Source organism: Panulirus ornatus, chromosome 44, assembly GCF_036320965.1.
Source record: "Panulirus ornatus isolate Po-2019 chromosome 44, ASM3632096v1, whole genome shotgun sequence".
Lineage (NCBI taxonomy): Eukaryota > Metazoa > Arthropoda > Malacostraca > Decapoda > Palinuridae > Panulirus > Panulirus ornatus.
Genome location: NC_092267.1, coordinates 13485548 through 13508751, shown reverse-complemented (window position 1 = coordinate 13508751; position 23204 = coordinate 13485548). Strand labels below are relative to the sequence as shown.

Sequence of the window (23204 nt, the reverse complement as noted above, 5' to 3'; positions counted from 1 at the left end):
GAAGCGTCTGGGGTAAACCATGGAAAGGTATGAGGGGCCTGCATGTGGAAAGGGAGCTGTGGTTTCAGTGCATTGCACATGACAGCTAGAGACTGAGTGTGAATGAATGTGGCTTTTTTTGTCTTCTTTCTGGCACTACCTCGCTGAAGGGGGATGCTATTTTATGTGTGGTGGGGTTGTGATGTAATGGATGAAGGCAGCATGTATGAATATGTACATGTGCATATATGTATATGTCTGTGTATGTTTACATATGTATATGGTGAAATGTATATGTATGTATATGTGTGTGTATGGGCATTTATGTATATACACGTGTATGTGGGTGGGTTGGGCCATTCCTCATCTTTTCCTTGCGCTACCTCGCTAAAGCGGGAGACAGTGAAAAAGTACAATAAATAAATAAAATAAATCTCTGTTAACCTTTCATAACTTAATCAAACAATCTTATACCACATTTTGTCCTCAAACGTTTCCTTTCCAACACAGATACCCTCCTCTGCACAGCCTTATCTACAGCCCATGTGAAGCATCTGGGATAAACCATGGAAAGGCCTATGGGGCTTGGTTGTGGATAGAGAGCTGAGGATTTGAAGCATTACATGACAGCTGGAGAATGGATATAAATGGATGTGGTGTTTCTTCATCTGTTTCCTGGCATTCCCTCGCTTATGCAGGAAGAGCAGATTAAGTATCGAAAACAAAAATATTTTCATTACATTTATTCGCCGTCTCCTGCATCAGCGAGGTAGCACAAGGAAACAGATGAGGAATGGCCCAGACCCACCCACATACACACGTATATACATAAACGCCCATACACACACACACATATAAATACATTTACCTTTCAACATATACATATTCTTTCACGTTTCCTTGCGCTACCTCGCTAAAGCGGGAGACAGTGAAAAAGTACAATAAATAAAATAAATACATACACAGACATACATACATACACATGTGCATATTCATACATGCTGCCTTCATCCATTCCCATTGCTACCCGCCACACATGAAATAGTATCCTCCCCACCCCTACCAGCAAAGGTAGTGCCACGAAAGGACAAAAAGGCCACATTCGTTCACACTCAGTCTCTAGCTGTCATGTGTAATGCATCAAAACCACAGCCCCCTATCCACAACCAGGACCAGGTTTACCCTGCATTTTTCACCTGTCCTGCTTCAGTCCATTGACAGGAATTGTTCCAATTCACTTTATCCCATGCAAACCTTTCACCTGCCTTCATGTTCAGGCCCTGATTGCTCAAAATCTTTTTCATTCCATCCTTTGATCTCCAATTTGGTCTCCTGTTTTCCTTGTTTCCCTCACTTCTAACACATATTTCCTCTTTGTTAATCTTTCCTCACTCATTCTCTTTATATGCCCAAACCATTTCAGCGCACCCTCTTATGCTCTCTCAACCATGCTCTTTTTATTACCATGGTTAGTTCAGTAGAGTTGAGAGACAAGTTAATTGGGAGATAAGTTTGAATGGAGAAAAAATGGAGGAAGTGAAGCGTTTTTGATATCTGGGAGAGGACTTAGCAGCGGATAGAACCATGGAAGTAGACGTGAGTCACAGGTGGAGGAGGGGGCAAAGGTTCTGGGTGTGTTGAAGAATAAGTGGAAGGCAAGAACGTTATCTCAGAGAGCAAAAATGGGTATGTTTGAAGGAATAGTGGTTCCAACAATGTTACATGGATGCGAGGCATGGGCTGTAGATAGGGTTGTGCGGAGGAGGGTGGATGGGTTGGAAATGAAATGGTTGAGGACAATATGAGGTGCGAGGTGGTTTGACTGAGTAAGTAATGAAAGGATAAGAGATATGTGTGGTAATAAAGAGAGTGTGGTTGGGAGATCAAAAAAGGGTGAGTTGAAATGGTTTGGTCATATGGAGAGAATGAGTGAGGAAAGATTGAAGAAATGGATATATGTGTCAGAGGTGGAGGGAAGAAGAAGCAGGAGACCAAACTGGAGGTAGAAGGATGGAATGAAAAAGATTTTGAGCGATTGGGACCTGAGCATACAGGAGGGTGAAAGACGTATAAGGAATAGAATGAATTGGAACAATGTGGAATACTGGGGTCGACGTGCTGTTAATGGATTGAACCAAGGCAAGTGAAGCGTCTGGGGTAAACCATGGAAAGGTATGAGGGGCCTGCATGTGGAAAGGGAGCTGTGGTTTCAGGCATTATTGCATGACAGCTAGAGACTGAGTGTGAATGAATGTGGCTTTTTTTGTCTTCTTTCTGGCACTACCTCACTGTTGAGGGAAATGGCAATCAAGAATGATATACATAAATAAAGGTGGTATAGTCAGGGAAACTGTATGGAAGATATACCAGTGATGTAGTCTGGCTGAAGGTACATGGAAAAGATGAAGACACAGAAGAAGTTGAATGCAAAGAACACTGAGTGCAGGTAAACATATCTAAAGTGATCTTATAAGAATAGTTTTTGATCAGGTGCAAGAGACATGCCTTGCTTAATTTTGTTGAACTGTACACATGGACTTTAGTTTAGCATGACAAATGAACTTGCATGCAAAGTGAAAAAATAAGATGCACTTCTACTCTATAATTCAAGTTTCACATCAGTACACTGCCAAGAAATCAGAATATTCATAAGTAAACTAAGGCTTATATGTGCTTGATTGATTCACCCTATGTAAATGGAAATAAATCTAAAATACAACAAATATCAAAACTGAAATTAAGATAGATTACCTTGTGGGCATTGTCATTGTCATGAGTGAATGCTATAACTATATGACCCTGGTTGTGCAAATCACCATAGTAAAGGGAATTAACGCTCAGCCTACGATCTGCCTCAACTGCATCACCCAATATATCAATTCCCCTTTTTCCAGATGTAAACATTATCTGATAAGGGTACTTTCTCGCCATTCCGCTGGGGAGAAAAAGAATTGTGATCAATATTGGTTAATAAATAATGTCAAAAACCTATCCACATCAAAATTCAGCCAAATGAGGAAAATAAAAATCATGCACAGAACTAAAACCGGACTAAGCCCATTACTACATCATTCATGTAGCCTTGGTGGATGGCATCAAAAATTCGAGAGCGCCAAATCTCTAAGTCTGTGATGTCTAAAGGTTCCAACCCAATGTCTTCCCGTCTGAGGTCCTAGGTGAAGTAAATCATTCAATGAATTTCAATAAATTGAGCCTTTCAGCTCCAGAACAACCTTTTAAGAACCAGTACTACCCATGAAGTCTTCTATGACCACTAGCCAACCCATGGGTTCACAAAGTGTGATGATGCAATTGTATAGGATTAATATATGGAAAATACAAACATAAGGAGTTCAGTGAGGAAACAAATCCCTAAAAGGAAATACATAGGTAGTAGCTGTAGATAAGCAATTAATTCTATGGGATTATACATTGGCAAATGGAATTCAACAGCCAGGATATGAAACACTGTTTAAGAAAGTTATAAACATGAAGAAGTTAGAACAAGGGTATTTTTTTCATATGTGATTGCTGTTTCTTGTGTTAGCAAGGTAGCACCAGGAACAGATGTAAAAAGGCTGCAACTGCTCACATACATTCTCTAGCCATCATGTGTAATGCATCAAAACCACAGCTCCCTTTCCACATCCAGGCCCCACAGACCTTTCCAGGGTTTGCCCTAGATGCTTCACATGCCCTGGTTCAATCCAGTGACAGCACGTTGACCCCAGTTTACCACATCGTTCCAACTCACTCTATTCCTTGCACGCCTTTCACCCTCCTGTATGTTCAGGCCCCAATCGCTCAAAATCTTTTTCATTCCATCCTTTGATCTCCAATTTGGTCTCCTGTTTTCCTTGTTTCCCTCACTTCTAACACATATTTCCTCTTTGTTAATCTTTCCTCACTCATTCTCTTTATATGCCCAAACCATTTCAGCGCACCCTCTTATGCTCTCTCAACCATGCTCTTCTTATTACCATGGTTAGTTCAGTAGAGTTGAGAGACAAGTTAATTAGGAGATAAGTTTGAATGGAGAAAAAATGGAGGAAGTGAAGCGTTTTTGATATCTGGGAGAGGACTTAGCAGCGGACTCACTTCCCATGCCCTCCCATCCACAACAGACTGCATAATCACCCCTTTCTCCAAAACTCTTGCTTTTACCTCCCTAGCCACCCCAACCATAAACAAATTAAACAACCATGAGGACATTACTCATCCTGCCACAGACCGACATTCACTGGGAACCAATCACTCTCCTCTCTTCCTACTCGTACACACGCCTTACATCCTTGGTAGAAACTTTTCACTACTTCTGACAACTTACCTCCCACACCATATATTCTTAAAACCTTCCACAAAGCATCTCTATCAACCCTATCATATGCCTTCTCCAGATCTATATATGCTACATATACATCCATCTGTTTTTCTAAGTATTTCTCACATACATTCTTCAAAGCAAACACCTGATCCACACATCCTCTACCATTTCTGAAACTACGCTGCTCTTCCGCAGTCTGGTACTCAGTACATGCCTTCACCTTCTCAATCAATACCCTCCAATATAATTTCCCAGGAATACTCAACAAACTTATGTCTGTAATTTGAACACACACCTTTATCTCCTTTGCCTTTGTACAATGGCACTATGCATGCATTCTTGCAATTCTCTGGCACTTCACCATGATCCATACATACAATGAATATCCTTACCAACCAATCAACAACACAGTCACCCCCTTTTTTAATAAATTATACTGCGATACCATCCAAACCCGCCGCCTTGCCAGAGTGCATCTTCCGCAGAGCTTTCACCACCTCTTCTCTCTTAACCAAATCATTCTCCCTGACCCTCTGCATACCATCCCAACAAAAACACCCTATATCTGCCACTCTAATCATCTAACACATTTAACAAACCTTCAAAATATCCACTCCACCTCCTTCTCACTTCATAACTACCTGATATCACTTCACCAATTGCCCCTTCACCGATGTTCCCATTTGTTCTCTTGTCTTCCGCACGTTATTTACGTCTTTCCAAAACATCTTTTCAATCTCCCTAAAGTTTAATGATACTCTCATGCCCCAACTCTCATTTGCCCTCTTTTTCAACCCCTGCACCGTTCTCTTGACCTCCTCCCACTTTCTTATATACATCTCCCAGTCATTTGCACTGCTACCCTGCAAGTATCATCCAAACACCTCTCTTTTCTCTTTCACTAACAACTTTACTTCTTCATCCCACCACTCATTACCCTTTCTAATCTGCCTACCTCCCACCTGTCTCATGCACGCATGCACCTTTTGCACAGGCCATTACTATTTCCCTAAATACATCCCATCCCTTACCCACTTACCCTTACCCCCTCATGTCATTTTCTCTCACCTTTTGCCATTCTACATTCAATCTCTCCTGTGCTTCCTCACACAAGTCTCCTTTCCAAGCTCACTTACTCTCACTACTCTCTTCTCTCCAACATTCTCTCTTCTCTGAAAACATCTACAAATCTTCACCTTCACCTCCACAAGATAGTGAACAGACATCCATCCAGCTGCCCCTCTCAGCACATTGATATCCAAAAGTCTATCTTTTACATGCCTATCAATTAATGCATAATTCAATAATGCTCTTTGACCATCCCTCCCACTGACATATGCATACTTATGTATATCTCTCTTTTTGAACCAGGTATTCCCAATCACCAGTGTTTTTTTCAGCACACAAATCCACAAGCTCTTCACCATTTCCATTCACAACACTGAATACCCTCTGCACACCAATTATACCCTCAACTGCCACATTACTCACCTTCACATTCAAATCAGCCATCACTAAAACCCTGTCTCGTCCATCAAAGCTGCTGGCACACTCACTCAGCTGCTCCCAGAACACTTGCCTCTCATGATCTTTCTTTTCATGACCAGATGCATACATACCAATAATCACCCATCTCTCTCCATCCACTTTCAGTTCTACCCACATCAATCTAGAATTTACTTTCTTACACTCTATCACATACTCCCATAACTCCTGCTTCAGGAATATTGCTGCTCCTTCCTTAGCTCTTGTCCCCTCACCAACCCGACTTTACTCCCAAGACTTTCCCAAACCATTCTTCCCCTTTACCCTTGAGCTTTGTTTCACTCAGAGCCAAAACATCCAGGTTTCTTTCCTCAAAAGTACTAACTATCTCTCCTTTCTTCACATCTTGGTGACATCTACACACATTCAGACACCCCAGTCTGAGCCTTCGAAGATTGAAGATGATGAGCACTCCCTGCTAGACTCCTTCTGTTTCCCCTTTTAGAAATTTAAATGCAAGGAAGGGAGGGTTTCCAGCCCCCCTAGCTCCAGCCCCCTTTAGTCGCCTTCTACAAAATGCTGGGAAAGGGGCCTGACACTAACAAGACCCCTTTTCCAGGGGCTCCTGAAGCTCCTAGGATGCATTAAATTCAGCAACAGAAACACTGCTACCAACATAACTTCACACAAAAGATACTTGACGCCATTCTCCACAGCAGTGATAAAAAGAGGTTGCTCAATTTCATAGCCAGCCACTATGACAGAATCACTGACATCTTTATCTATAAAACATTTGAATTCTACAATGGAGTTCCCAAGCAGTAGATCATAACATGAAGGTCCTTTCATATGCAAATGACCTCACAATCATATCAAAATATCTTGACACCACAGTATCATCAACAATCATGCAGCACTACATCATACAATTGGAATAATGACTCATCCACAACAGAATGTCTGTATTTCCACAGGAGTCTTCAATCACTCCTTTAACCCCATAAAGACATGAATCCAGCTTATATCCTCAAGTCACCTTGAATGGACAGTAATTCCCACTGGACAAAACATTGACCATTCTAGGCATGACATATGACACACTCATGACATTCACTTCCACACAAACAGAATCAAAACAAAAGCAACAAACAAACTAAATGTGGTCAGAAAACTACCTGTCATGAAATTCAGGACAAAGAAAAAAATTCCTTAGCATACTCTGAAAACAATTCATCTGTTCCATCGTAAATCACACCTCAACTGCCTGGCAATCAACCCTCTCAAACCCAAATACAACTAAGCTGTAAATCAGGAAAATCAAAGCACTCTGAACAATCACTGGCTGTCTAGCATCCACAAACACTCAACACCTATACAATATAATAAAGATCTGCACAAAACAATCCCACCTCAATAATGCTCAACACTCAATTCTCTGCAATAACCCTAGACCTCTCCCATCTAAACCACATCATTATTAACCACCAACCACAGATAGAAATAAAAAGCTTACCCCTGCCAAACATTTCAAAAACCTATGCTAAAAAAATTACTGAAAAAACATATGCACACTAGTCAGCTTCCATCCCAAACCACTCCTAAACACCAACCCACCAGATATACAACTATCTAAACCACAGTGCCCAGATATATGTAGGAGACCCTTTCTCATCTGCATTCCAACATTACAAACATCGATTCAACATATCAAAAGAAATCTAACGCCCACGATGCAATGTTTAAATTGAAGACACTACAATTCACTCTCTAGCTGTCCTATGGTCCCACACTTTGTACATGGGTAGTTTCCTGGGCACTGTGAGTCTCATAGTTGGGGCTTCTGGGGAAAACTAGTAAGGCTAGTAAGGCAAGATATAAGAAAATCACAAACTTAGAGAGAAAATTATAGTGTACTTTATAGTGTCATCCTAGCAAATCTTAAACACTATGTGAATACAAATTCCAAAGTGTTCACACATCCATCCCCAAAAGGCCATATTGAAAGCCATAATTTCCCCTAAAGTTTTATCCTAGAAACCCACCAAATCTACCTTCATTATAGTGTTGCACTTTGGGGTTTCCACCCTCATTTTATGCATGATGCTTTCTTCAACAATCTCACACATTCACTATGTGTAATGTTGCAATAGGGATCTGACAAGCTGACCTCTGATATATCCAAAAACTTCTCACCACAGATGCCAGGTTATGGATCAATTAATGAGAATACTGTACAGAGGAAGCTGAGAACATGAAATATTGTCTGGAACTCTAAATTACCATAATATAATATCTTTTCTTTCAAGACAATATATAAATGTCCATACATTTTCTCATGGCACTGTTGTCCTTGAAGGTCCCATTTTCCCAGATCACTAATGTCCTGAGGTCACACACACTCACCATCAACATGGAGTTGTCCTGGCGAGTTCCCCAAGCTCTGCTTGTGTTGTTAACGGTTAATTTTGAGAAGTAACCATCAGGAACAGGTACACGCCAGTTCTCCAATTTTTCAGTACGGTTGAGGCCAACGCTAAGACGTTCCATATCATATCTGATAAAAATGAGGTAATAAATCACAAGCATTGCATGGTGCACTAGAAATTTAATGAAACAGACTTTAATTACTTCAATATTTGCGAACAGTTTTGAACATGGATGGAAATGTTCACCTATTTCATATTGACATTAAGCTTTTTTGCCATAATGCACATTATTCCTGGTAGAATAGGGCAATAAATCACAAGTAATACATAATGCTCTGGTAGATTAGTGAAAAACAAAGATTTTGATCACTTAAATATTTGCAAACTATTTTGAATATGGATGGAAGCGTTCACATATTCCATGTACAAATAATATTTTTTGGCATAATCCACTCACCTGGCAAGCATTTGCTGGTGCATGTAGAAGAAGAGTTCACCTTTGCGGTCTGGTGCTTCTCCAAAACCAACAGGGTATACAAGGTGCCAATGCCAGTGGTGGGAGTTAATGCCATAGTCCTCTCGCCAGTATGACACCCTATGTTCAGGTTTGATGTTGGTGCTTGCAAATTCAGGTCCATACTCAATTACTATAGGTGCTGTCTGAGGGAAAAAATGTCCAAATCATATTTGAAGACTGAAGACAATTATCAGTTTTCCACTTCTAGCACATCAATTCACTTGTAGCTCATGCAAATGAGTACTCCATTTTTTATCTTTACATCAAATAAACCATTTCCCATACTAGGCAGATGAATCCTAACAATTTCTATAGCACATAAATCTTATTCTTTTGCACATATACATATGGATAACCAAAATGTGTTTCAGTTGCTTTTCTAAAAATCAAGGTAAATTCATAATCTTTTGAAATGAAATAACAAGGACAAGGAAAAGGGGGAGACCAAATTGGAGATGGAAGGATAGAGCGAAAAAGATTTGAGTGAATCGAGTCTGAACATGCAGGAGGATGAAAAATGCACATTGGAACAATGTGGTATACTGTAGTTGACATGCTATCACTAGACTGGACTGGGTATGGGAAGCTGCCATGGTAAACCATGGCAGCTTCCCATACCCAGTGGTGAACAGGGAGCTGTGATTTGTGTATTGCACATGACAGCTAGAATAGATATGAGCAAACATGGCCTTTCTTTGTTCCTGGTAGTATCTCACTACTGAGGAAAATGATGATCAAGTATGAAAAAATTAAACAATAATATCAGCAATTCAAAGTAATTTGAAACATAGCTGCCTCTATCACACTTAAGAATAATCCCTATCTTAGCAATAAATGGAAAATCTAATAAAGTATAACACTTGACAATAGTCAACTCACACTCATTCTTTGTAACTTTCAATTTTACTGCAGAAAGCACTCTCGATTTTACTGCAGAAAGCACTCTGCACTAGCCTTGCCTTTTGGCAAAATGGTAGAAGCAATTGATAGAAGTAGTAGGTAGGAACATTAGGCAGAAGCATTACATAAAAGTAGTGGGTAGGAACATTAGGAAGAAGTATGAGATAGCTGTAGTAGGTTGGTACATTGAGCAGGAACATGAGGTAGACGCATTAAGTAAAGTCGGTATGAACATTAGGTAGGACTCTCTGGAAACACTGTGCTAGACTGCCCTCTGCCAGTGGCTTGTCATGGGTGAGGCACTGAAGGATTAGAAGCAGCAATGATGTTCATGAACATGATCTGGAGATTCTTTTGCCATGGCCACCCCTTAGGGAAATTCCGGAGGGAATGGGTGTCATAGATATATTTGAGGGAATAGCATTAAAAGTTAAGGAACTTATGAATGTTAAGGAAAAAGAACCATGGTTATAACTAGATGACTTTCCCCTTACAAACTTAAATACAACTTGATCTTAATAAGCATCTGAAATACAAGATACAAAGAAATAAAAGGAATTCAAACACCAACAGACCACTGGGTCATTTTAAGGCCGTTTGTGATAGTGGAAGACATCAGAAACTAACAGATTAGTGTGGTAAAAGTTAGAAGGCATGCAGATAATTCAAACAGAATAACCCACAAATTGTCATTGTGACAACCTAATTGGCAAATTTATCCATATGTTAACAATCCTATTGAAGAAAAGTACTTCGTTTCATCCAAGATATAATGTTTGCCCACATGTTAGACGAAGCAAGTCTTAAGTAACTGAAAGATCAAAATTATCAAAGCCTTTGATCATTTTAAATAACTGTATTTAATCACCTCTTAATCGTCTCTTTTCTATGCACAAAAGATTCAATTGTTTAATCTGATCTCGTAGAATTAGTTTCTCATTCCAGGAATCATCTTGGTAGCTTGATGCTGTATGCTCTCCAATCAGTCTATGTCTATTTCACAGGTGGGTGACCAACACTGATCACAATATTCAAGATGTGGATGAATCAATGAATTAAAGAGTAAGGATGATTCCCTGGACTTAAATTTGAAGGCCCTACCTATGAATTCAAAAAATCTGTTCCTTTCTTTTCACTGCTTGTGTGTGCTGCTTCATGGTTTAAGGTCACCAGAGATTATCATGCCCAAGTCTTTGTCCTCAGTTACCTTTACCAGTTCACAGAAGTCATTCGGTAGCTTTCCTTTTTTTTTTTTTTCTCCCGCGTTTGCGAGGTAGCGCAAGGAAACAGACGAAAGAAATGGCCCAACCCACCCCCATACACATGTATATACATACGTCCACACACACGCAAATATACATACCTACACAGCTTTCCATGGTTTACCCCAGACGCTTCACATGCCCTGATTCAATCCACTGACAGCACGTCAACCCCGGTATACCACATCGATCCAATTCACTCTATTCCTTGCCCTCCTTTCATCCTCCTGCATGATCAGGCCCCGATCACACAAAATCTTTTTCACTCCATCTTTCCACCTCCAATTTGGTCTCCCACTTCTCCTCGTTCCCTCCACCTCCGACACATATATCCTCTTGGTCAATCTTTCCTCACTCATTCTCTCCATGTGCCCAAACCATTTCAAAACACCCTCCTCTGCTCTCTCAACCACGCTCTTTTTATTTCCACACATCTCTCTTACCCTTACGTTACTTACTCGATCAAACCACCTCACACCACACATTGTCCTCAAACATCTCATTTCCAGCACATCCATCCTCCTGCGCACAACTCTATCCATAGCCCACGCCTCGCAACCATACAACATTGTTGGAACCACTATTCCTTCAAACATACCCATTTTTGCTTTCCGAGATAATGTTCTCGACTTCCACACATTCTTCAAGGCTCCCAGGATTTTCACCCCCTCCCCCACCCTATGATCCACTTCCGCTTCCATGGTTCCATCCGCTGCCAGATCCACTCCCAGATATCTAAAACACTTTACTTCCTCCAGTTTTTCTCCATTCAAACTTACCTCCCAATTGACTTGACCCTCAACCCTACTGTACCTAATTACCTTGCTCTTATTCACATTTACTCTTAACTTTCTTCTTTCACACACTTTACCAAACTCAGTCACCAGCTTCTGCAGTTTCTCACATGAATCAGCCACCAGCGCTGTATCATCAGCGAACAACAACTGACTCACTTCCCAAGCTCTCTCATCCCCAACAGACTTCATACTTGCCCCTCTTTCCAAAACTCTTGCATTCACCTCCCTAACAACCCCATCCATAAACAAATTAAACAAATTTTTATTTTACCTATATGTAAAACTTTTTTCCTATCAGTATTAAAAATTAATTTGCCATTTATGAACCAAGTTCATCAGTTTGTCAATGTCAGTTTGAAGCTGAACACATTCAAGTTCATTTGTAAATTCATTTCCCAGCTTTGTATCATTAGAATGATCCTTGTGTTACTGCACTTGTTACTTCTAACCACTTTGAGGCTTGACCATTATTCACAGCTCTTTGTTTGCTGCCAGTCAGCCAATTTCCTATCCCCTGCAGTACAACCCCATCAATGTCATGTGACAATTTTTGCTAGTAACATTTGATGTGGAACTTTATTGGAAGCTTTTAGAAAATCTAGATAGATAACATCAATTGCTTTACTTTTGTCATACATGTTGATCATATCTTCAAAGAAATCAAGATGATGTATTAGACTTCAACCAACTCATTTAAAATCATGCTGAGAATTGTTTATTTAGTGGTGTCTCCTTAATGGTTTACAATTCTGTCTTGAATGATGGTTTCCATAAGTTTTCAAACAAAAGATGTTCAGCTGCCAGGACAATAGTTTCCACAGTGAATTATTACCGTTTTCAAGTTTTGGCGTTATACTGCCAAACTTAAATTCATCTGGAAATCTTCTCATAGCAAGTGACTAATTAAAAAGGGCAGTCAAGTACTAAACTATCTCATTTTTTGTCTCTCATCATTCATGAATAAAACTTTTCATGGCCTGCCATTTATTTTCATTCTGTTTATAACTGAAAGTATGTCTTTGGCTTTTATGCCATTTGGTTTAACAATGTTCCTCATTCTTATCAGTGAAACTGGATTTGGGACATGGGTTGTGTCTTTGATCATAAATACAGATGGATAAGTCATTTAATATTTCTATCATGGCTTCATTGTCTTGAACCAAGCCACAGTTTTCTATACTTAACTGAACCATTGACTGGGTAATGACTCTTACTTTTAACAATGTATCCTTCATATTGAAGTTTACTTTGTCATACATCTCTCTTACTTTCTCTATGCAAGTTTACTTAACTTCCTCTGTATTGTTCGTTATCAGATTTTCTGAGATTTTTTGGAGCTACTTTGGACAACAGGCACTTTTTCATTTCACTGATCCACCACTTTGTCTTCATTTTAGAAACACACCATTTACTATGCACTGGCATGTATGTTTCCTCTGCCTTTTAGATTTTTTTTTGAAGATTTTCAAAGCTACATTCATGTCATTTTCACTGACCATATCATCCCAGGTTTGCCTGTCAAGAGCAATGCGAAGATCATTAAAATTTCCACATTCATATCATTTTTATCATTACTTCATGTTGACACACATTACATAAGTAATTTGTCAGTGATCAATTGTATCAAACTTTTCTCCATCTTCACCATTACTCAGCATGTTCTCATTTGTAGTTAGAATCAAATCTAATATATTCTCATTGCAAGTAAGTCTCTCAACTAAGTGGGTTAAGGCACCATCAAGCAAATTTAGGTAGATTCTATGCTCAGAGCTACTGGAAAGGGATTTCCCCATTTAAATACCAGCATGTTAAAATCTTCAACTATGATAGAATCTTGCTCATAACAAATTTCAGCTACCCGATCACTGAATCTTTCATCAACATCTGGTGTCTGTCCAGGGGACCTATAAAATAGCCCTACTGTTATTTTATGTAGGTGCAAATGATAAGAAAAGTTTAGGTAAAACTCAACTGCAACACTTAAATAAAAGCCAGATCATGCATCATTCTGATCTCTCAGTCAAGTTTGATTTTATATTACAGTTATGTGATGATAAATATCTAAAAAAGTTTTGGATATGTAGCATTCTTTTAATAGGTAAGTCTACCTTCTACTAAGATGATGAAAGAGCTAATAAAAATCTGCTTTACTTCATTTCACTCAAGATACTTACATCATTAGGATCCCTCCTATTTGCTTCAATCTGGGCTTTCATTATATCTTCTTGGGGCACAAACTTGTTGGGGAACATCTCAACAAGGCTTGGCAAGCGAACACTATGTAGATCCTGTAAAAGTATGAGATTGAAAATTAAGATGCATATAACTCTTCAGAAGAGAAAAAGAAATAGAAGTAAGGTTTATGTTATAGTGACTTACAAAAACATTCTCCAGAAAGATAATACAGACTTTCACATATTGGAAGCAGTAAATGTAATGAGAGATGAAGGGCATGGACTTACAACATTTATTATTTTTTATCATACTTTATCGCTGTCTCCCATGTTAGCAAGGTAACGCAAGGAAACAGATGAAAGAATGGCCCAACCCACCCACATACACATGTATATACATACACGTCCACACACGCATATATACATACCTGTACATTCCAACGTATACATATATATATACATACACAGACATATAAATATATATATACATGTACATAATTCATACTTGCTGCCTTTATTCATTCCCGTCGCCACCCTGCCACACATGAAATGACAACCCCCTATCCCCCACATGCGCACGAGGTAGCACTAGGAAAGGACAACAAAGGCCACATTCGTTCACACTCAGTCTATAGCTGTCATGTATAATGCACCAAAACCACAGCTCCCTTTCCACATCCAGGCCCCACAGAACTTTCAATGGTTTACCCCAGACGCTTCACACGCCCTGGTTCAATCCACTGACAGCACATCGACCCCGGTATACCACATCGTTCCAATTCCCTCTATTCCTTGCATGCCTTTCACCCTCCTGCATGTTCAGGCCCCAATCGCTCAAAATCTTTTTCACTCCATCTTTCCACATCCAATTTGGTCTCCCACTTCTCCTCTTTCCCTCCACCTCTGACAAATATATCCTCTTTATCAATCTTTCCTCACTCATTCTCTCCATGTGACCAAACCATTTCAAAACACCCTCTTCTGCTCTCTCAACCACACTCTTTTTACCACCACACATCTCTCCTACCCTTTCATTACTTATTTGATCAAACCACCTTACACCACATATTGTCCTCAAACATCTCATTTCAAGCACATCCAACCTCCTCCGCACAACTCTATCTATAGCCCACGCCTTGCAACCATATATCATTGTTGGAACCACTATTCCCTCAAACATACCCATTTTTGCTTTCCAAGATAATGTTCTTGACTTCCACATATTTTCAACGCTCCCAGAACTTTCACCCCCTCCCCCACCCTATGATTCACTTCTGCTTCCATGGTTCCATCTCCTGCCAAATCCACTCCCAGGTGTCTAAAACACTTCACTTCCTCCAGTTTTTCTCTCTTTAAACTTACCTCCCAAAATTGACTTGTCTGTCAACCCTACTGTACCTAATACCCTTGCTCTTATTCACATTTACTCTCAGCTTTGTTCTTTCACACACTTTACCAAACGCAGTCACCAGCTTCTGCAGTTTCTCACCCGAATCAGCCACCAGCGCTGTATCATCAGCAAACAACAACTGACTCACTTCCCAAGCTCTCTCATCCACAACAGACTGCATACTTGCCCTGCTTTCCAAAACTCTTGCATTCACCTCCCTAACAACCACATCCATAAACAAATTAAACAACCATGGAGACATCACAGCATCCCTGCCACAAATAAACATTCACTGAGAACCAATCACTTTCCTCTCCTCCTACACGTACACGTACACATGTCTTACATCCTCGATAAAAACTTTTCACTGCTTCTAACAACTTGCCTCCCACACCATATATTCTTAATACCTTCCATTAAGCATCTCTATCAACTCTATCATATGCCTTCTCCAGATCCATAAATGCTACATACAAATCCATTCGCTTTTCTAAGTGTTTCTCACATACATTTTTCAAAGTAAACACCTGATCCACACATCCTCTACCACTTCTGAAAGCACAATGTTCTTCCCAATCTGATGCTCTGTACATGTCTTCACCCTCTCAATCAATACCCTCCCATATAATTTACCAGGAATACTCAACAAACTTATACCTCTGTAATTTGAGCACTCACTTTTATCCCCTTTGCCTTTGTACAATGGCACTATGCAAGCATTCCACCAATCCTCAGGCACCTCACCATGAGTCATACATACATTAAATAATCTTACCAACCAGTCAACAATACAGTCACCCCCATTTTTAATAAATTCCACTGCAATACCATCCAAAACCGCTGCCTTGCCGGCTTTCATCTTCCATAACGCTTTTACTACCTCCTCTCTGTTTACCAAATCATTCTCCAAAACCCTCTCACTTTACACACCACCCTGACCAAAACACCCTATATCTGCCACTCTATCATCAAACACATTCAACAAACCTTCAAAATACTCATTCCATCTCCTCACATCACCACTACTAGTTATCGCCTCCCTATTTGCCCCCTTAATATATATATTAAAAACTGCAGAAGCTGGTGACTGAGTTTGGTAAAGTGTGTGAAAGAAGAAAGTTAAGAGTGAATGTGAATAAGAGCAAGGTTATTAGGTACAGTAGGGTTGAGGGTCAAGTCAATTGGGAGGTGAGTTTGAATGGAGAAAAACTGGAGGAAGTGAAGTGTTTTAGATATCAGGGAGTGGATCTGGCAGCGGATGGAACCATGGAAGCGGAAGTGGATCATAGGGTGGGGGAGGGGGCGAAAATTCTGGGAGCCTTGAAGAATGTGTGGAAGTCGAGAACATTATCTCGGAAAGCAAAAATGGGTATGTTTGAAGGAATAGTGGTTCCAACAATGTTGTATGGTTGCGAGGCGTGGGCTATGGATAGAGTTGTGCGCAGGAGGATGGATGTGCTGGAAATGAGATGTTTGAGGACAATGTGTGGTGTGAGGTGGTTTGATCGAGTAAGTAACGTAAGGGTAAGAGAGATGTGTGGAAATAAAAAGAGCGTGGTTGAGAGAGCAGAAGAGGGTGTTTTGAAATGGTTTGGGCACATGGAGAGAATGAGTGAGGAAAGATTGACCAAGAGGATATATGTGTCGGAGGTGGAGGGAACGAGGAGAAGAGGGAGACCAAATTGGAGGTGGAAAGATGGAGTGAAAAAGATTTTGTGTGATCAGGGGCCTGAACATGCAGGAGGGTGAAAGGAGGGCAAGGAATAGAGTGAATTGGAGCGATGTGGTATACCGGGGTTGATGTGCTGTCAGTGGATTGAATCGGGGCATGTGAAGCGTCTGGGGTAAACCATGGAAAGCTGTGTAGGTATGTATATTTGTGTGTGTGGACGTATGTATATACATGTGTATGGGGGTGGGTTGGGCCATTTCTTTCGTCTGTTTCCTTGCGCTACCTCGCAAACGCAGTGTGTACGTGTAGGAAGAGAGGAAAGTGATTGGTTCTCAGTGAATGTAGGTTTGCGGCAGGGGTGTGTGATGTCTCCATGGTTGTTTAATTTGTTTATGGATGGGATTGTTAGGGAGGTAAATGCAAGAGTTTTGGAGAGAGGGGCAAGTATGAAGTCTGTTGGGGATGAGAGAGCTTGGGAAGTGAGTCAGTTGTTGTTCGCTGATGATACAGCGCTGGTGGCTGATTCATGTGAGAAACTGCAGAAGCTGGTGACTGAGTTTGGAAAAGTGTGTGGAAGAAGAAAGTTAAGAGTAAATGTGAATAAGAGCAAGGTTATTAGGTACAGTAGGGTTGAGGGTCAAGTCAATTGGGAGGTGAGTTTGAATGGAGAAAAATATATATATATATATATATATATATATATATATATATATATATATATATATATATATATATATATATTATCCCTGGGGATAGGGGAGAAAGAATACTTCCCACGTATTCCCTGCGTGTCGTAGAAGGCAACTAAAAGGGAAGGGAGCGGGAGGCTGGAAATCCTTCCCTCTCCTTTTTTTTTTTTCAAAAAGAAGAAACAGAGAAGGGGGCCTAGTGAGGATATTCCCTCAAAGGCCCAGTCCTCATCCTCTGTTCTTAATGCTTCCTCGCTAATGCGGGAAATGGCAATTAGTATAAAAAAAAATATATATATATTGGATTACGTGTTAATTGACAGGCGTGCGAAAGAGAGACTTTTGGATGTCAATGTGCTGAGAGGTGCAACTGGAGGGATGTCTGATCATTATCTTGTGGAGGCTAAGGTGAAGATTAGTATGGGTTTTCAGAAAAGAAGAGTGAATGTTGGGGTGAAGAAGGTGGTGAGAGTAAGTGAGCTTGGGAAGGAGACCTGTGTGAAGAAGTATCAGGAGAGACTGTGTACAGAATGGAAAAAGGTGAGAACAATGGAAGTAAGGGGAGTGGGGGAGGAATGGGATGTATTTAGGGAATCAGTGATGGATTGCGCAAAAGATGCTTGTGGCATGAGAAGAGTGGGAGGTGGGCTGTTTAGAAAGGGTAGTGAGTGGTGGGATGAAGAAGTAAGAGTATTAGTGAAAGAGAAGAGAGAGGCATTTGGACGATTTTTGCAGGGAAAAAATGCAATTGAGTGGGAGAAGTATAAAAGAAAGAGACAGGAGGTCAAGAGAAAGGTGCAAGAGGTGAAAAAAAGGGCAAATGAGAGTTGGGGTGAGAGACTATCAGTAAATTTTAGGGAGAATAAAAAGATGTTCTGGAAGGAGGTAAATAGGGTGCGTAAGACAAGGGAGCAAATGGGAACTTCAGTGAAGGGCGTAAATGGGGAGGTGATAACAAGTAGTGGTGATGTGAGAAGGAGATGGAATGAGTATTTTGAAGGTTTGTTGAATGTGTCTGATGACAGAGTGGCAGATATAGGGTGTTTGGGTCGAGGTGGTGTGCAAAGTGAGAGGGTTAGGGAAAATGATTTGGTAAACAGAGAAGAGGTAGTAAAAGCTTTGCGGAAGATGAAAGCCGGCAAGGCAGCAGGTTTGGATGGTATTGCAGTGGAATTCATTAAAAAAGGGGGTGACTGTATTGTTGACTGGTTGGTAAGGTTATTTAATGTATGTATGACTCATGGTGAGGTGCCTGAGGATTGGCGGAATGCGTGCATAGTGCCATTGTACAAAGGCAAAGGGGATAAGAGTGAGTGCTCAAATTACAGAGGTATAAGTTTGTTGAGTATTCCTGGTAAATTATATGGGAGGGTATTGATTGAGAGGGTGAAGGCATGTACAGAGCATCAGATTGGGGAAGAGCAGTGTGGTTTCAGAAGTGGTAGAGGATGTGTGGATCAGGTGTTTGCTTTGAAGAATGTATGTGAGAAATACTTAGAAAAGCAAATGGATTTGTATGTAGCATTTATGGATCTGGAGAAGGCATATGATAGAGTTGATAGAGATGCTCTGTGGAAGGTATTAAGAATATATGGTGTGGGAGGCAAGTTGTTAGAAGCAGTGAAAAGTTTTTATCGAGGATGTAAGGCATGTGTACGTGTAGGAAGAGAGGAAAGTGATTGGTTCTCAGTGAATGTAGGTTTGCGGCAGGGGTGTGTGATGTCTCCATGGTTGTTTAATTTGTTTATGGATGGGGTTGTTAGGGAGGTAAATGCAAGAGTCTTGGAAAGAGGGGCAAGTATGAAGTCTGTTGGGGATGAGAGAGCTTGGGAAGTGAGTCAGTTGTTGTTCGCTGATGATACAGCGCTGGTGGCGGATTCATGTGAAAAACTGCAGAAGCTGGTGACGGAGTTTGGTAAAGTGTGTGGAAGAAGAAAGTTAAGAGTAAATGTGAATAAGAGCAAGGTTATTAGGTACAGTAGGGTTGAGGGTCAAGTCAATTGGGAGGTGAGTTTGAATGGTGAAAAACTGAAGGAAGTGAAGTGTTTTAGATATCTGGGAGTGGATCTGTCAGCGGATGGAACCATGGAAGCGAAAGTGGATCATAGGGTGGGGGAGGGGGCGAAAATTTTGGGAGCCTTGAAAAATGTGTGGAAGTCGAGAACATTATCCCGGAAAGCAAAAATGGGTATGTTTGAAGGAATAGTGGTTCCAAAAATGTTGTATGGTTGCGAGGCGTGGGCTATGGATAGAGTTGTGCGCAGGAGGATGGATGTGCTGGAAATGAGATGTTTGAGGACAATGTGTGGTGTGAGGTGGTTTGATCGAGTAAGTAACGTAAGGGTAAGAGAGATGTGTGGAAATAAAAAGAGCGTGGTTGAGAGAGCAGAAGAGGGTGTTTTGAAGTGGTTTGGGCACATGGAGAGGATGAGTGAGGAAAGATTGACCAAGAGGATATATGTGTCGGAGGTGGAGGGAACGAGGAGAAGAGGGAGACCAAATTGGAGGTGGAAAGATGGAGTGAAAAGGATTTTGTGTGATCGGGGCCTGAACATGCAGGAGGGTGAAAGGAGGGCAAGGAATAGAGTGAATTGGAGCGATGTTGTATACAGGGGTTGACGTGCTGTCAGTGGATTGAATCAAGGCATGTGAAGCGTCCGGGGTAAACCTTGGAAAGCTGTGTAGGTATGTATATTTCCGTGTGTGGACGTGTGTATGTACATGTGTATGGGGGGGGTTGGGCCATTTCTTTCGTCTGTTTCCTTGCGCTACCTCGCAAACGCGGGAGACAGCGACAAAGTATAAAAAAAAAAAAGAAAAAATATATATATATATATATATATATATATATATATATATATATATATATATATATATCTTTTTTTTCTTTCAAACTATTCGCCATTTCCCGCATTAGCAAGGTAGCCTTAAGAACAGAGGACTGGGCCTCTGAGGGAATATCCTCACCTGGCCTCGTTCTCTCTTCCTTCTTTTGGAAAATTAAAAAAAAACAAGAGGGGAGGATTTCCAGCCCTCCGCTCCCTCCCCTTTTAGTTGCCTTCTACGACACACAGGGAATACGTGGGAAGTATTCTTTCCCCCCTATCCCCAGGGATAATATATATATATATGTGTGTGGGGGTGGGTTGGGCCATTTCTTTCGTCTGTTTCCTTGCGCTACCTCGCAAACGCGGGAGACAGCGGCAAAAAAAATATATATATATATATATATATATATATATATATATATATATATATATATATATATATTATCCCTGGGGATAGGGGATTAAGAATACTTCCCACGTATTCCCTGCATGTCGTAGAAGGCGACTAAAAGGGGAGGGAGCGGGGGGCTGGAAATCCTCCCCTCTCGTTTTCTTTTTAATTTTCCAAAAGAAGGAACAGAGGGGGCCAGGTGAGGATATTCCAAAAAAGGCCCAGTCCTCTGTTCTTAACACTACCTCACTAACGTGGGGAATGGCGAATAGTTTAAAAGAAAGAAAGATATGTATATATATATATATATATATATATATATATATATATATATATATATATATATATATATACATACATATATATATATATATATATATATATTTTTTTTTTTTTTTTTTTTTTTTTTTTTATCCCTGGGGATAGGGGTGAAAGAATACTTCCCACGTATTCCTCGCGTGTCGTAGAAAGCGACTAGAGGGGACGGGAGCGGGGGGCCGGAAATCCTCCCCTCCTTGTATTAACTTTCTAAAATGGGAATGGATGCCTTTACGCTACCTCGCAAACGCGGGAGACAGCGACAAAGTATAAAAAAAAAAAAAAAAATATATATATATATATATATATATATATATATATATTTCTTTTTTTATACTTTGTCGCTGTCTCCCGCGTTTGCGAGGTAGCGCAAGGAAACAGACGAAAGAAATGGCCCAACCCCCCCCCATACACATGTACATACACACGTCCACACACGCAAATACACATACCTACACAGCTTTCCATGGTTTACCCCAGACGCTTCACATGCCCCGACTCAATCCACTGACAGCACGTCAACCCCTGTATACCACATCGCTCCAATTCACTCTATTCCTTGCCCTCCTTTCACCCTCCTGCATGTTCAGGCCCCGATCACACAAAATCTTTTTCACTCCATCTTTCCACCTCCAATTTGGTCTCCCTCTTCTCCTCGTTCCCTCCACCTCCGACACATATATCCTCTTGGTCAATCTTTCCTCACTCATTCTCTCCATGTGCCCAAACCATTTCAAAACACCCTCTTCTGCTCTCTCAACCACGCTCTTTTTATTTCCACACATCTCTCTTACCCTTACGTTACTTACTCGATCAAACCACCTCACACCACACATTTTCCTCAAACATCTCATTTCCAGCACGTCCATCCTCCTGCGCACAACTCTATCCATAGCCCACGCCTCGCAACCATACAACATTGTTGGAACCACTATTCCTTCAAACATACCCATTTTTGCTTTCCGAGATAATGTTCTCGACTTCCACACATTTTTCAAGGCTCCCAAAATTTTCGCCCCCTCCCCCACCCTATGATCCACTTCCCCTTCCATGGTTCCATCCGCTGACAGATCCACTCCCAGATATCTAAAACACTTCACTTCCTCCAGTTTTTCTCCATTCAAACTCACCTCCCAATTGACTTGACCCTCAACCCTACTGTACCTAATAACCTTGCTCTTATTCACATTTACTCTTAACTTTCTTCTTCCACACACTTTACCAAACTCAGTCACCAGCTTCTGCAGTTTCTCACATGAATCAGCCACCAGCGCTGTATCATCAGCGAACAACAACTGACTCACTTCCCAAGCTCTCTCATCCCCAACAGACTTCATACTTGCCCCTCTTTCCAGGACTCTTGCATTTACCTCCCTAACAACCCCATCCATAAACAAATTAAACAACCATGGAGACATCACACACCCCTGCCGCAAACCTACATTCACTGAGAACCAATCACTTTCCTCTCTTCCTACACGTACACATGCCTTACATCCTCGATAAAAACTTTTCACTGCTTCTAACAACTTGCCTCCCACACCATATAATCTTAATACCTTCCACAGAGCATCTCTATCAACTCTATCATATGCCTTCTCCAGATCCATAAATGCTACATACAAATCCATTTGCTTTTCTAAGTATTTCTCACATACATTCTTCAAAGCAAACACCTGATCCACACATCCTCTACCACTTCTGAAACCGCACTGCTCTTCCCCAATCTGATGCTCTGTACATGCCTTCACCCTCTCAATCAATACCCTCCCATATAATTTACCAGGAATACTCAACAAACTTATACCTCTGTAATTTGAGCACTCACTCTTATCCCCTTTGCCTTTGTACAATGGCACTATGCACGCATTCCGCCAATCCTCAGGCACCTCACCATGAGTCATACATACATTAAATAACCTTACCAACCAGTCAACAATATAGTTACCCCCTTTTTTAATAAATTCCACTGCAATACCATCCAAACCTGCTGCCTTGCCGGCTTTCATCTTCCACAAAGCTTTTACTACCTCTTCTCTGTTTACCAAATCA

At 40.7% G+C, this 23204-nt stretch overlaps 1 protein-coding gene across 1 annotated transcript in view; it reads right to left on the bottom strand.

Moving 5' to 3' along the window:
- Nucleotides 1-23204, bottom strand: part of LOC139762757 (phenoloxidase 1-like) — an 84150-nt gene that overhangs the window by 39456 nt on the left and 21490 nt on the right. The window contains exons 5-8 of the mRNA XM_071687865.1: nt 13865-13978; nt 8672-8874; nt 8192-8342; nt 3047-3151 (exon numbers count right to left, since the gene is read on the bottom strand). Of these exons, the coding sequence (XP_071543966.1) occupies nt 3047-3151; nt 8192-8342; nt 8672-8874; nt 13865-13978 (573 nt within the window). The remainder of the gene's footprint in view (nt 1-3046; nt 3152-8191; nt 8343-8671; nt 8875-13864; nt 13979-23204) is intronic.